This window comes from Panthera onca, chromosome A2 (assembly GCF_046562875.1).
Source record: "Panthera onca isolate mPanOnc1 chromosome A2, mPanOnc1 haplotype 2, whole genome shotgun sequence".
In the NCBI taxonomy this organism is placed as follows: Eukaryota; Metazoa; Chordata; class Mammalia; order Carnivora; family Felidae; genus Panthera; species Panthera onca.
Window position 1 is genome coordinate 79,346,890 of NC_138340.1, and position 25,874 is coordinate 79,372,763.

General features: G+C 40.7%; 1 protein-coding gene and 1 non-coding gene across 22 annotated transcripts in view; one reads left to right on the forward strand and one right to left on the reverse strand.

Annotated features, from left to right (window-relative positions):
• Positions 1-25,874, forward strand: part of SRPK2 (SRSF protein kinase 2) — a 393,623-nt gene that overhangs the window by 90,223 nt on the left and 277,526 nt on the right. For 5 of the 21 annotated variants that reach the window (XM_060633816.3, XM_060633827.2, XM_060633804.2 and 2 more), the window contains exon 3: positions 9,848-9,911. The exons of 15 other annotated variants lie outside the window; for them this stretch is intronic. In XM_060633816.3, the coding sequence (XP_060489799.1) occupies positions 9,874-9,911 (38 nt within the window). In that variant the 5' untranslated portion in view covers positions 9,848-9,873. Of the gene's footprint in view, positions 1-9,847; positions 9,912-10,459; positions 10,492-25,874 lie in introns of those variants that run through there. One more of the 21 variants, XM_060633815.2, reaches the window with a different exon arrangement.
• LOC132680033 (U6 spliceosomal RNA) lies at positions 21,749-21,855 on the reverse strand. Its single transcript, XR_009610488.1, has one exon. It is a non-coding gene; the product is annotated as a U6 spliceosomal RNA (small nuclear RNA).

Here is a 25,874-nt window from a genome sequence, read left to right on the forward strand (position 1 = left end):
TGCATACACACACACACGCACCCGCAGGGGAGGGGCAGAGAAAGAGAGAATCCCAAATAGGCTCTGTGCTGTCAGTGCAGAGCCTGACACGGGACTCTATCCCATGAACTGTGAGATCATGAGCCAAAATCAAGGGTTGGATGATCAACTGACCGAGCCACCCAGGCACTCTGTTTTGGAAATTTATAAACGTCCAAAGCTTCAGTTTCCATGCATGTAAAATGGAAAATATGTTAAGTACCTACCTCTTCAGTTTTTGTGAGTTCATTCATGTAAAGGGCTCAGGTAGGCCAGATGGTTCAAGCTAAATGCTAAATATTAGGCTGTGAACTCCCTGAAGGGAGGAGTTTTGCCCTACATATTTTTTTATTTTTATTTCTTATAATTTTTCTTATTTTTAAAATAATTTTTAAATGTTTGTTTATTTTTGAGAGAGAGAGGGAGGGAGGGAGACAGAGAGGCGCTGTCAGCACAGATCCCAATGCAGGCTTCAGACTTACAAACCATGAGATCATGACCTGAGCTGAAGTTGGACAATTAACCAACAATATATATATATTTAAGTTTAGGTGTTTATTTTTGGGAGTGGAGGGACAGAGAGGTAGGAGGATAAAGGATCTGAAGCAGGCTTTGCATTGACAGCAGGCAGCTCGATGCAGGGCTTGAACTCACAAACTGTGAGATTATGACCTGAGCCAAATTCTGATGCTTAACCAACTGAGCCACTCTGGTGTCCCTGCCCTGCATATTTTTGAGACATTCTTCCTCCCTCTGCTCATGTGGCATCTAGTGCAGCACCTGTTGGTGATGAGGGAATGTGGAAGGGTGGACAGATTGGACTGCATCACATCAATTTCAGAATTGCAGTTCTAAAGTTTGAAAGTTAATGTGGATTGGGAGTTAGGGACTCTAATTCCTCCTTATACCTCATATTTTGATATGGCTTGTTTTCTTATACATGTAAATAAGCCTTGTACAATAATTTTACCTCCTCTTAACAAAGTGAAATTACTTTTGAAGATGGTTGAACGGCCTTGGTTTACTACAGGAGTCAATAAAAGCAAGCATTTATTGCCTTGGTGAACTCACAGTCCTTTATGTGCCAAAATTGTAAATGAAATTAAAATGTCTTAATTTATGACATTGTAAGCCACAGTATTAGAGAACCGAGTAGTTTCACTTGTATATTAATATCTAGTATGAAAAACTGTCTTTTAGTTAGGATTATAAAAATACTTCTTTTTCCGAGTAGTATCCTGTGTTGTAAATTCTAAAATTCATGTATCAGAAAATTGTACAAATGGTATTTATTTTATAAGCGTAAAACAGAGAAAGCTTTAAACTTGATCTCATGGTGAAGGGGGAGGTTGGATCTCACCCTGAGTGTAACAGCTCAGTTATCTAAGAACTTGTGTTACTTCTTAGGTCTCCCCAACAGAGTCAGGGTAAGAGTGTCTTTGTTCTGTTTAGCAGCCTGGATTAACTATTAATGATACTGTGCTGTGGTGAGAAACCTGTAGACAGTTTTCAGGAATTAGTTTCATTACATTTCCTTGCTGATAGAAGACAATGATGGTGATGGTAATAAAATTAAGAATTTATTTAAACATTCATCTTTTCTTTTTTAATACATTTTTGTATTAAGTTGTCCTGGAATTCTCAATATCAAAATAACAAAAGCACTGGTAACAGATACTGTCTGGAGGCCTCTGAGGTCTGAGCGCACCCCTGCCGTGTCCAGTTGGGTGGTCTGGGGTCTAGGCTGGTGCTGCAGACACAGCCAGGGCACCTGGTTCCTCTTCTCCCTGCCTCTTGCTTGCAGTTGCAGGCTTATGGGGGTAAGTGAGGATGGGAATCCCAGTTTGAGGGGATTGACCTGCTTTTCTTTCTAGAACTTGAAAATCGGGAACAAACTTTTCCTTTTAAACTAATGTTCCTTTTGCGTTATCAGTTGCACTCAGGGTAATTAGTTTAAGAAGTAACAGAAGGAAAAGTATTGCCTCTAGTAAATGAAATTTCTGATTAGTGGCAGCAGCAGCTACCTTGAAAGTTCAAATCGAAACCTAGCCAGCTGGAGACCACCTCCTTCCCCTCCTTGTCCCCGCCCCCTCCCACCCCCATCCCTTTGTGGAGTTTGGAGTGAACACAGTGTAGTCCGCTGGCCCATCACCCTGTTCAGAAGGCAGGATACTGGAAAAAGTCTCCTTTTAAGGAAGGGGTGAAATTGGGACTTTTATCTTGAAAAATAAAATGATTCTGAAAGTAAGCTTATTTTATTTATCAAAATTTGAATTCTAATGAAAAATAAGTACTGAGTATTAGAATGAACAAAGAATGCATCAAGTGTTGATTGTTTTGGCATATATTTTTGTACTACATTTTGTGTAATAACATGATTGGATATCTTATAATTTATAATGCAGTTATAACGAAGGACATTTTTGCAGACTCTTCAAAGAGTTTTATTATCTTCCCTGTTAGTCACTGATAATCAAATAATTGTCATTCTTGAGACACTTAGCATATTATTGTCCTTGTTGATTTTTCTCATCAATTACTGACCTTCCTGACTCCTTTTGTAGCCTCATTTGGGATTCTAACATTTCGTGAGTGTCTTCAGCCAGCCTTGTCAAATGTTGCATGTTTTGGAACGTATTTTCAGTTTTCAATTTGTTTTGGGTTTACATCTTATTTGAATTGTTGTTGGACTGTATGACCATCAGTGTGAGAGAGAGAAAGAAGGGGTTTGATGGATGGAGATGGAGACTGGGAATAACCAGGGACAGTTTTTTGAATGGCCATTTCGTTAATGATTGCTTTTGTTTGCACAGTTTTTGCTTTTCTCTGTGTTCCTTTAACAGAAGGCTTGAATAATGAATGCTGGGATGGCAAGGACTCATTTTTACACCCGACTGTCTTCATGGTGTTGGTCAGTTCATCACTGACCTTCCTAGACGTCTCAGAGCGCTTGCTTTACTCCTGCTCCTTTATGAAGGGTCTCTTATGTGCCCGTCTCTTGAATTTTGCGTCAGGAACTCAATACTTGGTCCCAGAGGGTATTATCAGGGATTGACACTTGGGCCAGAAAAGCTGCTGCAGCCCCTGGTTTGCATTTACATGGGAGCCCCGTAGAGATACTTGCAGGCTTAAGTTGGAGACACCAAGAGAGAAGGCCGTAAGCATGCATGGTTGAGGCAGTAGGATCTGTGAACATGAGAAACAGAGAGAAGCAGTTAATTGGTAGTGACAGGAGAAATGGAATTAGGGTCAGAGAGGTGTTGAGTCCCCAGAATGGTGAAGCATTAAGGTGGAGAGCAATCCCTCTGAACACTTGGTAACATGAACTGAGTATCAAGAGCTGTTAAGAACAGATAAATGCCTCCACAGGCCTCACAGCCAGAATCTTGTTCTGTTCTTAACTTTTAGATGTTTTCTGACAGTACTGTCTTATCCCCTGAGGTAAACTGAGCACATACCTGTTTCTTGCAGCCTGTAATGGCTCCAAATATACAGATAAAGCATTAATTTAAAATATCCTCTTTCAGGGCGCCTGGGTGGCTCAGTCGGTTAAGGTCTGACTCTGGCTTAGGTCATGATCTCACGGTTCGTGAGTTCAAGCCCCACATCCGGCTCTGTGCTGAGGGCTTGCAGCCTGGGAGCCTGCTTCAGATTCTTTGTCTCCCTCTCTCTCTGCCCCTCCCCTACTCGCACTGTTTTTCTTTGTCTCTCAAAAATAAACATTAAAAAAAAAATAATCCTCTTTATACCTGAAATAAAATCAGCTTTGTGAATGGTCATGTAAAGAATTTGACAAGAGAGGAGTGCTTGGGGTGGCTCAGTTGGTTGAGTGTCTGACTTTGGCTCTTGTGGTCCGTGGGTTTGGGCATTGCGTCGGACTCTGTGCTGGCAGCTCAGAGCCTGGAGCCTGCTTTGGATTCCGTGTCTGTCTGTCTGTCTCTCTGCCCCTCCCTCGCTAGCACTCTATCTCTCTCTCAGAAATAAAAATAAACATTAAAAAAAAAAAAAGCAATTTGGCAAGAGAAATTAAGTTTAGTAAATCTGTTGGAATAGCATCCATGGAGAAAGGATGTAGGTTTAAGAATTTAGGTAGAACTGTCTGCCCAGTTATTATATCTTAATTTCTATGTCTTAAAAGGAAGGGTCCCATGTGAGCTTGTGTTGGGCAGGTAGTGATGTAAAGGACATGGGAACATGTCCTCTCCACAGCATCCTGTGTGAGTCTCACACTACTGTTGCTCTTAGGATCCAGGTGGATTCAGGGCTGTGCACCTTTTCTCCCACACTGTCTGATCTTTGAAGCATATCCTTTATTGGACTTGGTTGTTTTTTAAATTGTTTGTTTATTTTGAGAGAGAGAATGAGAATGCACATGTGAACAGGGGAGGGGCAGAGAGAAAGGGAGAGTAACCACTCTTCCTGGTCTGGGTTCTCAGGGATGGTCTCAGCTCTGGACTCATAGCCCTAAGTGTTCCATGAGTCTTCAAACTCACGTTATTGAGTAGAAAACTAAATATTAGACATAGTAGGCCATTAACCGAAGAGCTAAAAGTGTTCATCTTTGCGAGGGATTTGAGTATCTTTTAAAGTGTGGGTACAATCAGAATAAAAGGTTTTCATTTTATTCTGGATCTGTAGGTTGGATGAAAGAGAATGAGTGGGAGATCCTGGTGAATTGGTTTTTCCTTTTTGGTGTATAATGTGATGAATAGGAAGAGTATGATGTCACAGACTGACCAGTTGGTTTTTAAATTTTAATGTTTATTTATTTTTGAGAGAGAGACAGAGACAGAGACAGAGCGTGAACAGGGGAGGAGCAGAGAGAGAGAGGGAGACATAGAATCCGAAGGAGGCTCCCAGGCTGTGAGCTGTCAGCACAGAACCTGATGTGGGGCTTGAACTCATGAACCGTGATATCATGACCTGAGCAGAAGTTGGACGCTTAACTGACAGGGCCACCCAGGTGCCCCAAGACTGACCAGTTGTTTTAATCAAGAAAGCTGACTAATAGTGATGATTTTAATTGATTGGAAATATGAGTAAATAGATTTAGAAGCTGGTTTAAAAAATTTTTTTTAAGTTTACTTATTTATTTTGAGAGATAGCACGAGCAGGGGAGGGGCAGAGAGGGAGTGAGAATCTCAAGCAGGCCCCAAAGTGTGAACACAGAGCCCAGTGCGGGGCTTGAACTCATGAATGCGAGATCATGACCTGAGCTAAAACTGAGAGTTTGATGCTTAACCATCTGAGCCACCCAGGTGCCCCTAAAAGCAGGTTTTAAAGGATGCTGAATGTTCTGCTTGGGTTGCTAGGTCCTTGGAAATTTAGCTGTAGGTCTCAGAAATGGTAGTCTTGGCGAAGGTGAAAAGTGTTATTGCCACCAGTTGTTTATCTTTTTAGCCCTCAAATTTCTTCTTCATAAATTAATGTGGTTCAGCTAAGTGATGACCTCTGAGGACTCTTCTATCTCTGTAGTTGTTTGAATCTCTGATTGAGTAATTGTGTCTGGAAATGTATATTTAAGAATAAGGACATGAAGTTAGCTAGATTGTAACGTTGACTAGGATAGGCTAAGAGGACCATGAAAGAATCAACAAGTAAGTGTAAATTGAAATGAAACTTCAGGTCTCCATTCCTAAAGAAGTCCTGGTCTCGGGGAGTCAGACAAGTAGTATATATATTTCAGTAATTTTGTCCTGCCGGTGTATGTGATATATAGAAGGACAGCGGAGGTGAGCTGTGTTCTGTCTGGGGTGCAGTCAGAGGGGAGGTGGCGCGTGGGCTGAGATTAGAAAAGTGAGTTGGGTGTGCAAGGGAAGCACACTGGGCAGTGGCATCCCAGGGAGGGAAACTGCATTCTAAGAAAACACTTGGTGGTGTGAGAAAGCATGGTGTGTTTAGGGAATCACAGAGTAGCGCTCAGCAGTCCTGGAACATAAAATAGGTTGGAAGGGGAGAGTGGTGGTAATGATACCCCAAATGAGACAGGGGTGCTAGTCTGGAATCCTTCAAACATTCCAGACTCAGAAGGGCAATGCTGCTGCTGTTTGGGGAGATGTGAAGGTTCTACATAGGAGATCTTAGACCGGGAAGTTGAGGAGTTTAGGTTTAGATGGTGGGTTCAAGGCATCTAGGGACCATGTAGGTGAAGATATCTAGAAAGGGTGGAAGGATGCACAGTGCTGAGTTGCAGGAGAGAGTATTGGGCTCGAAGTTCAGGTTTGGTCACCATCAGTGTCCTTTGGTTGTGGATGTCAGGGGAGCAGATTGGAAGAGTCGGTGAGTGAAAAGAGGGTCACGTGAGATAAGTATCTCCTACATTTAAGGTCTGGGTGAAAAAAGATGATCCAGCAAAGAACCTAGAGTTAGGAGGAGAATCAGAACACAAAAACATTAGAAAAACAAAGAAAAACTTAACATTGTCCCATAATGTTATTTAGAAATTAAAAGAACATGATGACAAAAAAAAAATCAACCATAATTTTAAATATGCTTATTTAAACTACACAAGTACCACTCGTTTATTTTCTTGGTGAAATAAAGAAGTGTGGCCTTAATACTCACTGGCCTGAATGAATAAAGGGGAGACCCTAGATGGTTGAATAAATATGTATTTATGGGGTTGTTACGATGGCCGCTTCGGAAGAACCTGAGGAGTGGTAGTGAAGAGAGTAATTCAGAATTGGTAGGGGTTGATGGGGGTGTAGCATTTTAAAGTGTAACTATAAAAGCAGACTGGATCTCTACATCCGTTCATAGACTGAAATATGTTCTAGAAGGGTCCAAGATTTACATGCAAAGTGAATTATAAAGCGTAATTTGTGGAAAATGGGACGATTTTAAAAAATCGGTGTGGGGATAGTCTAAATGTGAAGAAAGACCATCATTCATAAAGAGAAAGACCAGTGGACTTAACTGCAAAAAAATGAAGGATAGGGTCATAGATACTGTGAATAAAACACAGAAACTAATTTTGGGGGAATGTTTGTAGTGTGTGTGTAAGAGAGTGTGGTCACGGTAGATGACGCAAGTGATCAGAGGTTCAGAAGGCTGAGGTCCTTAGCCAAGGGTTTGTGGAAGTCCTACAAACGTGAACATCGAAGCCCCCCGGTATTATGGCAGGTATAATGACATGGCTTCTGGGGTTCTCAATGGATGCGGGGAGTAATTAGACCACGGATGGTATTGGTAAGGAGGAGTAGGTAGTAGACTAGAAATGGACCTTTTGGGGGGCGCCTGGGTGGCTCAGTTGGTTGAGCTTCTGACTTCAGCTCAGGTCATGATCTCACGGTTTGTGAGTTTGAGCTCCGCATCAGGCTCTGTGCTGACAGCCCAGAGCCTGGAGCCTGCTTCAGATTCTGTGTCTCCCTCTCTCTGCTCCTCCCCCACTTGCACTCTGTCTGTCTGTCTGTCTGTCTCTCTCTCAAAAATAAACAAACATTAAAAAAAAAAAAAAGAAAGAAAGAAATGGACCTTATGGGCCTCAGAGGATACAATATTCATATAGTATTTGTAAACATTCCTGAATGTTTTAGTCCTTCAGGAACTAGAAACATATCTGAAGGTTTGAAGAAAATGTGAAAAACATGTTAGAAACCTGTCCATGTATTACTGGAAACCCTTTTGGCTTGGAGCTCTCAAAGCTTTAACTTTTCTTTCTAATGTTTGTAAGATGGGCATACACTTCCTGAGAGCTGTGTGGTTTAAATTGGGTGTCTTTCAGCTTATGTGCACAGATGATCTGCACACTGAAGGGTGAATCTTTTGTCTTTTTGGAATGAACAATTACCATGATGAAGAAGGATTCAAATGTAACCTCATTTCTGACATGGCTAGTTGATAAACTGAGAATTACACAGGGAGACTGAGATACAGATTAAAGTTAAATTTCCACATAAAATCAAACTATAGTGATAAAAAGCTGCATGTTGATGTTGATAGTAAGGAGAAAGTAGATCAAAACTGTGGACAAGCTCTTTAAAATAGGACAGACCTAGTATACCTCATTAACTCTTTCAACAAATATTTGTTTAGGATTACTGTCCTTTGCTAGGCACTACTTAGCAGCAGACACAGGGCTTACTATATGGCAGGCACAACACTACATCTACATGACTTTCATGGATTACCGTATTTCACACGGCTCACAACAGCCCTTTACGAGCAGTTGCTATCCCCATTTTATAGGAGAGGAGATAGAGGCTTTTAGAGAGTCTCGTTAATTTCCCCAAGGTCATAGGGCTGTTAAAAATGCTGGAGGAGCCTGCCTTCAGATCCAAGGCTGCTGGTGGCCAAGGCTGAGCTCTTCTTAAACACTGCTCTTTTTAAACCGGCGGGAGGGGCATTGCTGAGCATTCTCTGTGGCACCCGGTGCCAGACTCTGTAATCCACGTAAGAATCCTCGAGGTAAGTTTCAGTATCATCATCTCGTCTTAACCACTGTGCTGTGTGCTCTCCCCAGTGGTTAGGTAGTTTGGCCAGAGCTGTGGTAGATTCTGTTCTCTAAACGGACGTTCATGCCAGCTTTATAGTGCCCGTTGGATGAAGTTGTAAGCTTAAACAATTCGGAAATCCCTTATTTTAACAACATTGAAAAAGATATTTCTGAACAGGTCTATTGTATCTTATGCAACTAATTTTTATTCCCTTTTCCTATTCCTTTGATTTCTGTAGTCAAGAGTCTTACAAATTAAAATGTGTTTTACCCCTAAGAAAAAAAATACCCTGAAACTGTTAGCTCTACTTTGATATCCTGAGACTGCCTATAGCAATATGTCAGTGGCCAGGTGTTTTATTTTTGGTATGTGAACTTTTTATTATGCATGGGAATAGGAGTGGGAAAACGGCTTTGCGTGTGAAATAGTTTGGGTAATGGGACCATGTCAGTTTTATTCACGTAAAATTACGTGCTTTTCGGTCAGTCATTAGTATTTTTAAAGGAAATCTGTTAGGTTTTATTTTCCTTCTCTTTTCCTTCTCCCTTTTATTTTTACCTCTCCTTTCCTTTTGGTCTGTTATCTCTGTCTCTCTTTTTTTTTTCTTTTCCTCCAAATCAGTATCAGCAATTATCTTTTAATTAAATTGAATTGGCGCTTACATTTCTGTTGCAGATGGCATTGTCAGTCCTTTCCTAAAAGGACAAGTATATTATCTGCTCGGTAACTGGGTGTTGCTGTTCACTTGTGCTGTACTGCGAAGGAGGAGGGGAGAATTAAGGTGTAAAATACAAGTCTTTTTCTGAAGGAGTTAAGGACAAGATGTTAAACACATTCTTTAACTAAAGACGGTCAAGAAATTCTAAGAAAGGTTAAAAAAATTTTGATCTATAAATTGGGGTTCTGGTTTAATATTTCATTCTTAAGTGACAAAAATGATTCACTGAGCCATATTTTTCAGGGCTGGTGAAATAGAAGTAGCCCAGGGTTGCACATCTGTTCTTTACAGCCTGTAACTTTATTATCCAGGCTTCTCAGATTATCCAGTGTGTCCAGTCCAGTTGTGAGCATTTCTTGTTTGTATTTTAATTTGCTGCATTTGAAATCTTCTTGCAGAGCCATGCTGGTTCTACCTTAAAAAAGAAAACACCCCTCCGCTTAAAAGAAATGGTACTTCCTGCTTTCATAAACAGTCATGTGCATAGTTTAGCAAGGCCTGGTGCCTCTGGAGCTTTTCCCTTTATAGCACCATCGAATCCCAGTCCTAACAGAAGTACTGCGAATCTTGTGGCCTCTTTTTGAACAAAAGGGATCAGAGACGAAAAATCTGTTGATATAAAGCTTGAAAGCAAGAGCAGGCAATCTTGGTTGTGAATATTTTCTGATTTTTCCAGAAATCAAGCAGAAGATTGAGCTGCTGATGTCAGTTAACTCTGAGAAGTCGTCCTCTTCAGAAAGGTACAGCTACATCTCTTGCATGAACAATTAATGGTGTAGCATTGCTAAGAAACAAGCAGGACGTATTTTTTTCTTGTCAAGTTTGCTGTATAACGTATCGTACTGCATGCCGGTCATTGTGCTGTGTCGAAGATGTGTATTTGGGCAGGCTGTTCTGCTTTTACAAAGGGTAATTGATTTTTTAAAAAATAGTGAAGCTTAATCAGCTCTAGCATGCACACCATCGCACAGCAGAGCGCTAGTTCATGTGTGACAGCTGTTGAAGGCTTTAAAAAATAATTTACTTCGCTACAAAACAAAAATCTTGCTTTCTTAAGGAAATATTAGTATTAGATTTTCTTCCTATGTTTGGAGATGGTTGCTACACAAAATCACATTATTTGTAAGATCTAGGTTAAAAATACTTGGCTTTTGGTGTAATAAATATTTTCTTATATGGAAAGGGAGTGCCATTTGTAAATAGCTTAGGAATTGCAAACCCACAGATTAGTCACATTCTGAAAGAGAGATATGATGCTTCTTCAAGTCTGTGCTAGGAAATGGAACAGTCACTGCATGCAGTAATGGTTCATGCCTGCAGGTAAGGACAAAATGACTCAGAAGTATTTTTAAAGCAATTATTTTGTCTGTCAATCAAATGATTATACCTGTAAGGAGATATTTCCTTAAAATGGCTATTTTACTTAATAAGTGGAATAAAGGTATTTTTATCTCAAGCCAGAAATGAGGCTAATAATATAGTTGCCTATATTGGTATGTAAATACTGTGTTCACTTCTCTTTGCCAAAATTGTGTATACTACATAATGTTTTAAATGGAGGTTCTTGGGCATACAGTTGATGCTTACCCTTCTCTTGGTTACCTAATAGTTTATATTTTATGTTGATATTTTATATTGAAGGTGTGTTGATTTGTCTCATCCGTGATTAGTTTTGAGGTTATCTTTTTCATAGATTTAATATTTAGGAAAATATTATGGAGACATGATTTAGTACTTGAGGAAGATAGAGGAAAAGCACTGGGGAAAAAAATGAGGTGAACAGCCTACCATGGTAAAATGGATTTAATTAAAGTACACTAGTGTATGGAGGACATGATCTGATGGCAAAATGATGACATTAAATCGATTTATTAGTGTAATTAGGGGAAAGACTTCTGGCTATAATTTAGGGCATTACAAATAAGATGTTAACTGCTTTCTTCAGAAATTGAAAATAGAAAAATTTCTTCACATTTCTGTTTATTTTCACGTAGCTTCTAACTCCTGGTTTGTGGCTAGCCATCCGAGTTTTTAAACATTCTGTTTGCTGAGATGAAAAACAATCTTCAGCCTTGTGGTTCAGCCAGTAAAATGGTGGTGTTGGGAAGGGGAGAGGGTGGTGGTGTAAATAGTGAGCGGTCCGGGCGCCAACTGTGATGTTGGAGTTCTGTTACCAGGGAAGAGCATTCTCAATGGGATGGCAGCAATAATTATGTTAGCTTTTTTGAGTAGCATGAATTCTCTATTGATAAACTGGATGTTGAACAGAATGGAAGAATATTAGTGAGAAACAAGTTAGGAATGGATGAGGTTTCTCTAGTTAAAGGAAAGATTCTAAAATATTTTGGTGATTACATTTACTTACTATTATAACAATAATAATTTATTATTTTTTAAATCCTTATACCTAAGCTCCTGTAGTTAAATTTGATGGAAACGGAGGATGCATGTGGTCATGGTTTTAAAGTTCAGAAACCAGCCACTATGCTTGTGACAGCTTTATACACAGTTTTACCAGAGCTTGCTTGCTTTGTTTGTTATTCTTTTGGGGGTGCTTAGACATGTATATGGCAGTTGTGATATGCTGACTTAATGGGTGATAAATCTATTTTATGGGTCAGCCAACACTTTGCAAACATAGAAGTTGTTTCATTAATGGAAATACATTAAAAATAGAAGTTACTTCTTTTTTCTCCTCTTTGTAAAAGGCATACAGTGACGAGTAGTCAAATGATTTGTCTTTTCAATGTGTTTCAAAGAATTTGAAAAGCAAGAATGTAAAGTTAAAAAAAATTCATAGCCTAGTAGTGCTATATCCTGCTCACGCATTTCATAGTTTATCGTATCATGTAACATTACCATCACATTCTTCATTCAATTCCTTGTTCACCGGTTACTTAATTTTAAAAGTCTTTGACTTTTTTTTTTTTTTTTTTTTTTTAAGTTAGCTGTTTGAGTCAAGGCCTGAATTCAGCTATTTGGAATTTACATATGGTCAGTATTCCACATGGTTTTTTGGGTAGAAATGATGAAGAAACCCTGCTTCTTTAAAAGAGGGGAGAAGCTGCTTTGCAAGAAACCAAAACTTACCATTTGGCACAAATGATTTCGTTCACTGTCTGCAGGATAGAATGATCTTTTGATATTTCAGACCACTGAGTGGAGTGGAAATGCAACATTTTTATAAGTAAAAATATAATAACTGTAAACAGCAATGTGATGTTCCTAATAATTCTTCCATCTCCTATTTTTAACCCGCTTAGTGAGAATTGCTAGTCCTGTGTGACAGCTAGTATTGCTTGAATTAATTCTTGCTCAGACAGTTTTGTAAAATGGGAGAAACAAAACAAAAAATAAATTTATTTCTGTAGACTTAGGGTTCTTCATTGAAAAATACGAATATGATTTGAAGCAGTATATGGAATTTTGAAAATTGTTTTGGAACCTAAATTAGAAAACATGTTTTCTTAATGGATCTCAATACCACCTTGAGATTTAAGATTGTATTTTTACCTTTAAAAGAAGAGTGGGGGTCCATCTAAATGTTCTTTTGTAGGGGAGGTGGGGAGTACTGTTCAGAAAGGCTGACTCAGGGGACAAAATCCAGTGGGGTGACAGAAAGTTATAATTCTATTTTTTGGTTTTATATTTCAGAGAAAGGGGAAAATGTCAACTTAATTATTAAATTAAGGACAGAGAATATTACTGAATGAATTAAAAAGACAAAAACAAATGATGCCTGATTTGTATGTTATTACCAGCTAAGAGGAACACGTATCCGTTGCAAGAGAGCCCCCTTCTGCAGATTTTAGGAGCACATCCTACTATGAGTATTTGCTTTTTAATTGCTGCCTGTTGAATGAATGAATGTATTCATCTTAAACATGGTAGTGACAGGGCCAGGCACAGTTTTACTTCCTCACCTACCCCCATTTAATGAAAAAAAGAAAGCTGTGAACATTTATTTGATATAAAAACTAGGTTTTCAAGTTTTTGTTTCTTCTTGACTTAGCCATAACACTTCTGGGATTTGGAAATTTATGGAGTGGAGTAGGTGGGAAAGAGGAGGAAAAGGAGTAGTAATCATGATAATATCTAGAAAAAAGATAATCATTTCTTAAACATTTCCACATACAAGTTTTAAGTGAGGAGAGAGAGAGAGAGAGAGAGAGAGAGAGAGAGAGAGAGAGAGAGTGTGTGTGTGTGTGTGTGTGTGTGTGTGTGTGTGTGTGTCTGCTGTGGGGAAGACTCTGGCAAATCAACCTCAAAAGATCCTGAGTGAGCAGAAGGCACTTTGCTCTATTAAAATTTTGGACAAACTGTATTGCTACTTCTTCAGTGAACTCATGAACAAAATTGGACAATTCTTTATCAGTGAGAAGAGTTGAGCCCAGAGTGCTCAGAGAGAGGATTCCCAGTGTTTCCAGGCTGACTCCAGGGAGGCCTGTGGAGTTTGTGAGGGGAAGGAAGGTCTTGAGAAGCTGGGGAACCTATGTTCACACAAAGCTTTGGCCACATTTGCTCTTGTGAAATGTAAATGTTGTTGTAATTAATAAAGTTCACAGTCAGTCAAAAGTTGTTGTAATTAATAAAGTTCACAGTCAGTCAAAAGTTAACTAAGTAGCAGTGCCTACTATTGTACTTTCTCAGGTAACAGATAATAAAAGGATAATTTCACACGTGCATGAGAGAGAGAGAGAGAGGTTGAGAGAGAAAGAGATATTTTGGTGATTAAAGGGGTCTTTATCCTGGAAGAGATAGGAAGTGCAAGCCTGGATCATTAGCATCCCACTTGAATTTAGAAATTGCTAGCTGCCTTTTTTTCAGGAGGAGAGAGAAAGGAAGAGGGAGAAAGTATCATAAAAATATTTATGCTATGGCCTATATCCTGCCAATGCTGTGTAAACAGGATTGGTAAGAAAGGTTAGAGATTGTTGCCCCTACCCTAGTAGAAGAGGGGCATTTGAAACACATAAAGAACCTGTGCTATTTTTGTGTGTGTATTTTAATTCATTTTCTTATTTTGGAGCCTCTTAAGTGAAAGAAAAAAGGGCATATGATAATGGTGCGTGGTTGCAGAAAGCAAAAAGAGAAGCCTGGAAGAATAAGGGGAATGGGAGGGAAAACAAAAACATCAGGATGGGACCACCTGGAGAAAGAAGTAAGTGTAGGATATTTGGTGGAAAAGGATCCAGGACCAAGGCGTCTTTTATTTGCTCTTATGTTGAACGTATTTTCCTCCATGTCTCTATGGTGTGAACTAAGAACAGTCATGGAGGATAGCCACATTTTACTAAAATTCCCTCTTCTGGGGCGCCTGGCTGGCCCACTCAGTAGGTCAAGATGCGACTTTGATCTCAGGGTTGTAAGTTTGAACTCCATTGTTGGGTGTAGCGATTACTTAAAAATAAACAAATCTTTAAAAAAAAATTCCTCTTTATTGTAGCGAAGAGGCAGAGGTAGTTAGTGGTGACGGCTTCTCCCATGCTCATGCTCACCTCTGCCTCCGTCTGTGTTTGCGGGTGTACTTGAGAACTACTTTCTCTGAGGGGTTAGAAGAGATGACCGTGGCTGGTTGTGTTTTCTCCCTCTGCTCAGTCCTTACGCTTTCTGCTGTTTTCATTTAATTTTTAGTAATATGTTTATGGAAGATATATATGGGAAAGTGCACAGATCATAGATCATTATGAAATCCAATTATTTTTTTCTCTTTTGTTGTTTATGTTTTATGTGTTGTATCTAAGAAACCCTTGCTAAGCCCAAGGTCACTATGATTTTCTTCTGCTAGGCTTACCTAAAAAAAGTTTTTGACTTTTAATATTTTAAGACTTTGATTCATTTTGGGTCTTTTTAAATTTTATTTGTTTGTTTATTTAGAGAGAGAGTGTGTGCACACTTGAACGGGAGAGGGGCAGAGAGAGAGAGAGAGAGAGAGAGAGAGAGAGGATCCCAAACAGGCTCTGCACTGTCAGCACAGAGTCCGATGCGGGGCTTGAACTCGTGAACCGTGAGTTCATGACCTGAGCCCAAATCGGGTGCTTAACCGACTGAGCCACCCAGGCGCCCCTATCTTGGGTCTTACTTAGTATTAAGATAAAGATGAGGTTATTTCCACATCTGACTGTTCAATTATATCTGCCCTTGAGCGTTACATGCAAATAGAAACCCTCCGTACATGCGTTACGTTGCGCTATGTTCGTGTTTGTGTGCAGCAGTGGCAGTTAGTTCCGTCTCCTTGCTGTGTGGTATTCACTTGAATGTGCCTCGCTTTATGTATCTATTCTACTACTGATGGGCATGCGTCCGGGACGTCTGCAGTTTGTTAGGATTGCTGCTCCTGTGAGCATTTGTACACCTGTCTTCTGGGGAGTGGATCTATGCCTGCACTTCTGCCGTGTGTGTACCTGGGAGCACAGTTGCTAAGTGTTAGCGGACACTGCCAGTTTTCCAAAGTGAATGTGCTAGTCTGCACTCACACCAGCCTGCCCCAGGTCCTTGTTCGCTTGGTACGGCGCATATCCTTTACCTCTGCCTTCCCATGTCTTTTCCCTTCCCCTTTTCTTTCTCTCTGTTAGAATACTGATGGGTCAGGGGCCTGGGTGGCTCAGTCAGTTCAGCATTTGACTCTGGATTTCGGCACAGGTCATGATCTCACAGTTCGTGAGTTCAAGCCCCGCATCAAATGCAGCTCCACAGGGCCTGCTTGGGATTCTCTCCTTCTCTCTCTGCCCCTCCCCTCCCCTCTCTGTCTCTGAAAATAAATACAATAAACTTAAAAAAGAAGAATTCTGATAAGTGTGCCAGTGTGAACGGGCAGAATTAGATGCAGATAAGGGCAGAATTTTTGAGGAGAAGTAGATGCAGATAAGGGACTGTTTCTGAGTACCAGCTTTCATGAAGGAAACCAGAGTTAAAAGTTGAGACCAAATGGGAACCAGCCACGAAGTGTAGTCAGTCATCTGAGGTACTGCCCTCCCACTGACTGATTTGGAACTGGATCCGAGAGGCCACAGCTGTTACCATTAGTTTTCAGACTTGGTTTGAATACCAAAATTATTTCTTTATTTAAGCCTTATTAGAAGCCTGTCATGCAAAACAGAAAAGAAAAGCTTGGGGTGAGAACCAGGGAAGTAATCTGGGCCTCAGTTTTGGTGCTCAGCCATCCCATCCTTGAGAGCCCTTCCGTCGACCTCCAGTCTTCTTAAACCCTTCAGGTGGGCCACCTTGGGTCTGACCAGGAAATTATGACATTTTTGATATGTCCCAATCAAAAATAAATTTTTTTTAATGTTTATTTATTTTTGAGAGAGAGAGAGAGGAGACAGAGTGCGAGCAGGGGAGGGGCCTAGAGAGAGGGAGACCCAGAATCTGAAGCAGGCTCCAGGCTCTGAGCTGTCAGCACAGAGCCCGATGTGGCGCTTGAACTCTCAAACAGTGAGATCATGACCTGAACCGAGGTCGAATGCTTAACTGAGCCACCCAGGCACCCCTATATGTTCCAATCTTATATCAACTTTTTATAGTGTTAAATTTGTAGAGTGTTACATTTCATATTGTTCATAGTCTCTAAAATTTCAGTATCCTATGTCTGAATAAAATTGTACTAGTGTCTTTTAATTTCTGTTAGGAAAACAAAACAAACCTGGACAATTAGCTGAGCTTCCTTCCTGTTGGTCATTACTTATGTGGTCTAGATGCAGTAATTTCTAGGTTATTTTGTTTGTTACCAATTTAAACTTTGATTCTGACACTTCTTTGGAGGGTTGCCACATCACAGCCCGCACAGACCTTTCAGAACACCAGTCTGCTCAGGCCAGGTCACTCTCCACTTTACATACCCTTCAGCCCTCTTCCCACTGTTCTTGGCATAAAGGAAAACTCTGTATCTGGGTCAGCGAGCACCCACATTCTCCATCCCAACCGCAGACTCCTCTGACTCCAGTCCTGTCTCTCTTGCTTTGCTCTTTCGCTGCTCCTATCCTTCCCATCTCAAGGAAGCCCTGCCTAGGTCAAATTACACTTGTTATAAGCCCTTCCAGAACCATGTACCTCTCCTTTGTAGCATTTGTCACAGCTGCTGTTTGACAGAGGGGAGTATCAATGACATTTGGTCTACTTACTGGTGTAGTATTAGCCCCGACTTACGATCTTAAATGTAGAAGTGTTTTCATTAGAGAATATTTTTATATCATCATTTGCAGCTTGCAAATTAGGAACCTTATGGGAAGACCTTTTTTGGTATAGAGAGAGTCATTTATTTTTATGGTATTGTTTTAGATTAATAAAGTATAGCTGTACGTGGTCACAAATAGTTATATATAATCCTATGTTGTCAATTGTAGTCATGAGCTAATTTAACTTGAAGTGTCAAGGTTACAAATCTTAGGTTTTTCTATCACCATAAAAATGCACAGTTTGTTATTACATATATATTTTTTACGTTTGTTACAATGTAAAATGGACATTAAAGTAAATCCAAACGCTTCCCATCTCTTTGCCAAACTGGTAACATCAAACCAGAGCCCTTCATCTCCCAAATGTCAGTATTGTGTATATCACCTCAGTGCTCTTTGTCGTGGTTGTACTCCATCCTTTACTGTTACTTAATATCATGTTCTTTGTTTGTGTTTAGTCGTGGTAAGATGCACAGAACATAAAATTCGTATAATGTTTTTTAAAAGTTAATTTTCTTTAAAAGGAAATCTCTGTATCCCTACCAGAACCTTTAAAAACAATTACTGTTAAATCCTGTCCAGATTCTGTTGTCTGATAAAGGCTTAGGCCTGTGCCATATGCTCCCTCTGTTTACAAGGGAAATTAAATTGGCAAGTGTCATAAAGGAGCTTAAGTGTATGTGTTAGCACCAAAGTGAGACATGCTGTTGGATATACTCAGACAGACTGAAAGAAGTTGGGAAAAGCGTCACTTTCTCAGTGTGCGGTTCGTTGTAATTCAGTCCCAAGTCCCAGGTACCGTATTACCTAACGTGGGTTTGTACCCCAGGAGCAGCACTTCCTTTTCCCTGTGGGATCTGCCCTTCCCCCCCAGATGGTAGATCAGGGAAGTTTTGAACAAATGTGCACTGCTCTTGTAAGAATAACAATGACAACAATAAAAAATAACTCTCCTTCTAACAGTCATATTGCAGATTCCCTTTGGAGCAGAATTCCTTATGTGCCAATAGCTGGAAGAAATTAAAGACTGATTTTAGTGTAGCTTACATTTGTCATCCATCCATCTTCTGTGCGTCGTCCATCCAGCATTTATCAGCAGCGGCTGTGCACTGCCCACTCAGTGATTGGGAAATCAGGGGCCAGCAAAGGCAGCACAGAAGCCTAGGCTCTGTGTAGAAGAGACTTTGGTGGGTGGCCTCCCCCTCACCTAACTTGGGCAGTTTCGTGGGCATCTAGTCATGGACCACACCAGCGGGAAGCTCTTGGCATTTGTTGAAAGAATTACAAATAACCAATAATTGCATTTTGGGTGAACTTACATTGAGGCTAGAGCTGTATACAGTGTAAGGGTTACAGACATTTGCCAAAGGCAAATAGTGATGCCTTTGAGATGAGTGAGGACCAAGGGCCAGATGCAGACTCTAGAACACTAGAGACCACAAACCCATGTAAAGAGCTAGCTGCTGCTATACTGAATTAAAACGAGGGGAAAAGAGACTGAAAACTGTGGAGAAGGAGGCCAGAGAACTCCCATCCTTTCATATTCTTCTTCAAAGTCTAAAATAAAACACAGGGCACCTGGGTAGCTCAGTCGGTTAAGCGTCAGACTTCAGCTCAGGTCATGATCTCAAGGTTCATGGGTTCAAGGCCTGCGTTGGGCTCTGTGCTGACAGCTCAGAGCCTGGAGCCAGCTTCAGATTCTGTGCCTCCCTCTCTCTCTCTGCAGCACCCCTCCCCCCCCCCCCCCCCGCCATCTCTCTCAAATACAGACATTAAAAATAAAACAAAATTGTCTTTCTAAATTACTCTGCACATTTATGGTAGCAAAGCTATTGGAAATAAATGGTTTGCAGTATGAGAGTATTAAATTTGTTATAGTTTATCCAGTGTAAGGAATATGATACAGAGATTAAAACATGATGTAGAAGATTTAATAACAGTGTTATTAAAAGGCATTGTAGAAAAAAAAGCAAGAAAGGTGAAAAACAGGCGATAAAAAACTACTAAAGGTATTCCCACTTCTGTAAGCCCAGAGTGTGTGAGGCTGTGTGTGTATGTGTGTACGTATAAAAAGAGCCTGTGCACACAAATAACATGGTTTGCAAAGACACACCACATGAAGCTATGATGCCTGGTACGGTTACACATCTGTCCTTTTGCTTGTAGGTATGTGGTGCAGTTTTTATAATGACATGCTGTGTTTTTGAGATCACATGTTTGTAAAGAACCCATGTTCCTCCAAAATAAATAAGTAAATAAAGAGGTGGTTGTGGATCAGCTCTTGCTGGCTACTGCCATGTGGAAATCCAGGCCAAATTTTGCCAGCCTTTGTGATTTTTGTGAGAAGTTGACTATTTTTTTCTGTCAGAGCTCTCATTTTAGTCTTATTTATTTATTTATTTAGTTAGTTAGTTAGTTAAATATTTTTACTTAGAAGTAATCTCTACCCGTGGGGCTTGAACTCACAACCCTGAGATCAAGAGTTGTTTCCCCCACTGACCGAGCCAGCCGGGAGCCCCAGATCTCTCCTTTTAAATGATGGCACAAATTAAAAAACAAAACAAAAACTCATGCCAGCCTCAAAAGAAAAGAATGTCTGCCATCTAAATTCAGCTCATGGTAAACAGTTTTCTTCTGTGCTGTATAGCACATTGATTTACAATCTGTGAGCCACAGACCTGTGCAGATTTATAGGAAAGGATTTTCAAGTCCTGTGAGTACTATAAGCATTCATTATCTGTAGATTGAAGGCATGCACATCAAACTGTTGTTGTACTAAGAACTGTATCTCTGGGTTTTTCTGATGTTTCAAATCTGCATAAATACTGGTGAGCACTGTTCTAATAACCATATGCTAAGGTACCAGAATTCAAGAAGATTTCAACTGTTTGGAGTAGGAAGGGCCCCTGAGAGACATGCATTTCTCAAGCTGGGAAGGTGTTCTGTCCATTCATTCATTCTACACGTAGTACAGTACCCACTGTGCTGGGACCTAACCTTCAATAAATTAACCTGAAAATTACAGAGCTAGAACAATATCCTGCTGCTGCAAATGCCACCTCATCCTTTTTCTCCTTTCCCCTTTTCCTTCTTTTTCCGTCTTTCTTTTCCCCCCTCCACCCACACTCCCCCCACAAAAAGATTTGGAGGCTAGTTAGAAGAAGATCTACAATGCAGTAGAAAAAGGGCCAGAGAAAATGCAGGTCAGACTGGAAGGTTACGATGGCGGATAGTCAGAAGCACACGCCGCCAGTTATGTGGCATTTGCTGTGCACCTGCTGATGGTGACCGGCAAATTTGGCTTTGAGTCTCCTGGCAGCCCAACTAAGGAAAAAAATAGTGTTGCTTACTCTCTATAAGGAGAAAATCTACTAGTTCCTACAGAAGAAGTAAACCTTTTCTCTAACTTAATTATGTTACGTATTATTTAACATAATCCTTTTCAGAAGATATGTTTATTTGTTTTTGAAAATTCAGATAAAAAGGAGAACACAAAAAGCACCATACTTTCATCATAAAAGGTCAGTCTCTAGTATTAATTTTTTAAGTTTAATATTATGTTTTAGTGTAAGTAGATCTATAAAAATCAAGCAGACATACTTTCACAGCATTACCATCATCAACAAGAAAACCCAACATCACACTGGCACATTACTCTGGAATTGGCTTTTTACGTTATCATATGCGGTCTTTCTTAGGTTATTAAGTAATCTTCTGTGGGCATTTTTTTATGGTATCATTTTTAAAGACTGCATAGGACTGAGTCCATGATATGGATAGGTATACCATAATTCTTTTTATTGAGTCTTGGTCTTAGAAATGGAATCACTTAGAAAAGCCAGCTTGTAAGGCTCTCGGTCGGGAGTGTTAAATTGCCTCTGCAAAGCTGGAGCTTTACACTCTTACTGGCAGCGTGTAAAGGACCTTTTTGCTTACACTCTCATTTTGGAGTCTCAGTTGTTTCTTTTCGAGTGTTCTATAGATGATGGTTGACAGTATACTAGACACTGTTGACAGCAGTCCCCTCTGCTTCTTAGCTCTTCTCTCTCGTAAAGCCACCTGTTACCGTGACACCTTCAGCGTTCCGCTGGGTGTGCGTAAATGAAAGCCAAGTCCATACAGTCAACTTTAACAAACTCTGAGGCAGTAGATTCTTTATTCAGTCAAGCATTCATGAAATGCTTAAGGTATACTTAGTGCCTTTGTTAATGACTTTTAATTTTGTAAGGGATTTCAAGAAGTTGTATCGTAGAAGCTTCTCACCCCAGACAGATGACAAAACATGGCAGACTTTCCTTTTTTATTTTTATTTTTTTCAATATATGAAATTTATTGTCAAATTGGTTTCCATACAACACCCAGTGCTCATCCCAAAAGGTGCCCTCCTCAATACCCATCACCCAAAAAATATGGAACACTTCACGAATTTACGTGTCATCCTTGTGCAGGGGCCATGCTAATCTTCTCCGTATCGTTCCAATTTTAGTATATGTGCTGCCGAAGCAAGCACCCTTTTTTATTTTTAAAAAGATGTACAGGAATTAAGATTCTCTAACCCTCCTTGTCAAACTAGGGCCTTGTGGATGTTCGGTAAGCATTCACTGACTCTGTTGTAAAACTGAATCACCTTTTTAGGCAAGATCTTCTTTTTGGCCAACTGCATTTTTCTCGCTAGAATTTGTGTTTTTGGGGGGTGGAGGGTGGGGGAGGGGTAGGGGTGTGTGTACTTTGTAGAGCGGGAGGACGGAATGTGAAGTCCCAGTCCTCAGGTTAGCGTTGCACGCTGGGGAAATAGCATGTGAGAAATCAGAGTGAAGTGAAACATGGTGGTGCCACATGGGAACTTGAGATGATAATGTAAGGCTGGGAAAGAGGTGAAGGAAAGGGTGGGAAAAGAGGGGAGAGGATTCTTCTGTGCAGTGGTAAGCCTTTTGAATTTTAATGCTGAAGTTTACCAAGAGTCATTGATTGACAGGATTTAGCAAGGGAGATGTTCCGCCCATGTTTAGAACATGCACACACTCCTGCGAGCATAAAGTTAGGAAAGTCTTAAGAAACGCGTTTTCCCCTGTAAGAATCAAAGGTTGCAAGATACGTTGCAGAGTTGATGGCAAAATGTTATTCATTTGCTCTGGAAAAGGGTGGAAACATTATGGCAGAATTTACCATTTGAAAGACAGAGGGTGGATGAATGCCTTGATGCCTTGAGTGTTAAGCACTGAAATGGATTACCAAGAGAGGCTATGAAGTGTATTCCTCTCCAAGATTTTATAAAGAGGACGGTTCCTTATTTTTTTGGATGGATGGAGATGTCCTAAAGACAGGTGGTCGGTCGGCCTGTCAAACCTTAAGTATTTTTTTCCTGTGTTATGTATGGTTAGTCATGATTACAGGATTTTTGTGGTTAATAAATTGACACCTTTTTTTCCTGAGCTTTTGTAGTTGAAGCAAGATTGCATTGAGATTGTATCGATGATGGATTTATTGCTGTAGTGCTTTCTGTTTCAGCGTCGATGCAAGTATTCATTGCAAAGTGAGCAAATCCAGAAATCGTGTTTGGGTGTAATGAGCTGTGCAGTGTCCGGCCCATCGTCATGTTGTCCCTCCACGGCCATCACTCCTGAGTAGCTCCTGCTGCTCTCGCTGCCCTAAGGCCAGTCATGTTCTCAGCGGTAGCTTGGGCTTGGCATGGCAGTCCACCTGGCTCCTGGAGAAAAAGAAGACAGTTATTACCCCTGCTTCTCTCAGAGGTGCTGTAAAATATTTAACAGCCAGCGACAAAAATGAACTGCTTATCTGTGGTTCACCCTTCTGGTAGTTGGATGGAATCACACATTTTATGGAGAATATGACAGGCCTTCTGATTCTTAGGACTAGATATTATGATGGATTTGTTTGTAGTGATAGCTCAAAAAAATGTTAATGTTTATTTGTATGTGTGTGTGTGTGTGTGAGAGAGAGAGAGAGAGAGAGAGAGCGAGCGCGAGAGGGAGGGAGGACAGGGGAGGGGCAGAAAGAGAGGGAGACGCAGAATCCAAAGCAGGCTCCAGGCTCTGAGCTGTCAGCACAGAGCCCGATGCAGCTTGAACTCACAGACAGTAAGATCATGACCTGAGCTGAAGTCAGACGCTTAACTGACTGAGCCACCCAGGTGCCCCTGTAGTGATAATTTAAATAAACTCAAGTGAGGCATTTCCCAAGAAAGTTCTTTCAATCTAATGTTTTAAAGTACATCTACTGAAGTTTACTTAAAAAATTTTTTTTAAGTTTATTTACTCATTCTGAGAGAGAGAGAGAGAGAGAGAGAGAGAGAGAGTGAGAATCCCAATCAGACTTTGCACCGACAGTGTGGAACCAAGCAGGTGCAAAGCTCGATGTTGGGCTTGAACTCATGAACCATGAGATCATGACCCGAACCAAAGTCAGATGCTCAACTCACTGAGCCACCCAGGCACCCTAAAGTTAACTTTTTCTAAAGTTGAGGCTCTGTCTAGTTACCTCATATGATTTGATACTTTTTGTAGTTTTGAACTTGAGAATTCCCACTAAGAGTTCAGTGGTGTCACACCCTGCATGTGCATAAAGTGAATCCTGTGTGTTTCTGAATGTGAAATGATGGTGTGTCCCGCCTCACACCAGAAAAGGCACAGCCAGCCTTTTCTCCACTGGGGCAACACATCAGTGTCCCTTTGCACTGTTTGTTGCTTTGAGAGCAACAATTGTGCTTTGAGAGGCATGTGGGCAACAAGGGCTCATGCGAAGAAATACCAGACTTACACTTCATGTTTCCTGTCCTTCGTGTTGGGAGTGATCACCACACTATGAAAATTGTCATTTTCCCTCTAACTTTAATACAGTCGGGATGGTGGAATGTAAAAGTTCACTTACGAATGATGTAACTCAGTTAGAATGACTCGTTTTTATTAACTAATCAAAAGCATTTCACTAGTTCTTGTGACCAGACATGTACAGATGAATATAATGGGGGAACAAAAAAGTCCTAGCCAAAAAAGAGCTTGGAGATCCCGCTTGTCCTCCACACTTGTTTTCTGCATGAGGAAAACTGATGCCCAAAATGGTGAAGTGATTCATCTCAGGTTCCACATTGTACTCTTGTAACCAGTTACTTTCAGTACTTAAAGTGAAGGAATGTAGAGTCTTGGAACATTGTACAAAGAAATTGACCAGTTTACTTTTTCTTTAAGAAAACCGAGATTGGTTATGCTAAATTATACTAGTGTTGGTAGAATTAGAATTCTTTAATTCTCTGCTCTAGCCAGAGAAGAGAGTAATAACCTCAGTGCCTTACGGTGCATTCTCCTGTTCACTGTTAATTTAATTCTTTCAACAGTTCTTGTAGATGTATAGTGTGGATGGCTCTCTCTTCACTTTCTAGGTAAGAAAACCAGTGTGTTTATGATTTCACAGTGTCACGCTCCAGTTGGTGGTCGAGGTACTGCACAGCCAACCTTGCGGTTCCAACCTCTGCACCTCAGGGGTACAACTGACTGACAAAGATTTCCAGTGTTTCTATGTACGAGGTGTCCTGAGTCAGGTTGCATGCGTTTAGTAAGAATATGCACCCCTCAGGTCCTTCTCCAGCAACTTGAGTGTCTAAGCACCAAGAAGGCAGAGAGACTAGGGGTGCCAATCTTGTCCGTGAAACAAAGCAAAGATGACCGGCACACCTGGACAGAATTCACGTTTTTGCTATCCTCTTCTCTTTATTTCCCATCCTGGCTTTACATAGAAGTCTTTAACCCCAAATCTGTTCTATGTGAAGAGAATTATGCAATTTCTTAGGCAAGAGGAGCAGTGACTCCGACCTGGAATCGTAGGATCTGCCTCCTTTAAGTAGTGACAGCCTTTTAAGGGGAAGGTAAAAAAGATCATCAATACAATCAATTTTCATACCAAGAATTAAACTTCATTTTAGGGGGTACCTGAGTGGCTCAGTTGGTTGAGTGTCCAATTTTGGCTCAGGTCAGGATTTCACGGTTCTTGAGTTGGAGGCCTGCTGTTAGGCTCTGTGCTCATAGCTCAGAGCCTGGAACCTGCTTCGGATTCTGTGTCTCCCTCTCTCTCTGCCCCTCCCCTGCTCGCGCTCTATCTCTCTCTCAAAAATAAAACATCAAAACATTTTTTTAAAATTAAAAAAATAACCCTTCATTTTAGCTACTGTCTAATACATTTTGTTAGGCACCATTTAATTGTCATATTTTGGGGCACTTGGGTGGCTCAGTCGGTTAAGCGTCTGTCTTCTGCTCAGGTCATGGTCTCGTGGTTTGTGAGTCCGAGCCCTGCATCAAGCTCTGTACTGACAGCTCAGAGCCTGGAGCCTGCTTCAGATTCTGTGTCTCCTTCACTCTCTGCTCCTCCCCTGTTCATGCTCTCTCCCTCCCTCCCTCCCTCTCTCTCTCCCTACCCCCCTCCCCCCTCTCAAAAATAAACATTAAAAAATGGTTAAAAACTTCAAACAATAAAATGAGAACCCTGTAAAAGGTGTAGCTCCTTTTGGGGGGGGGAGGG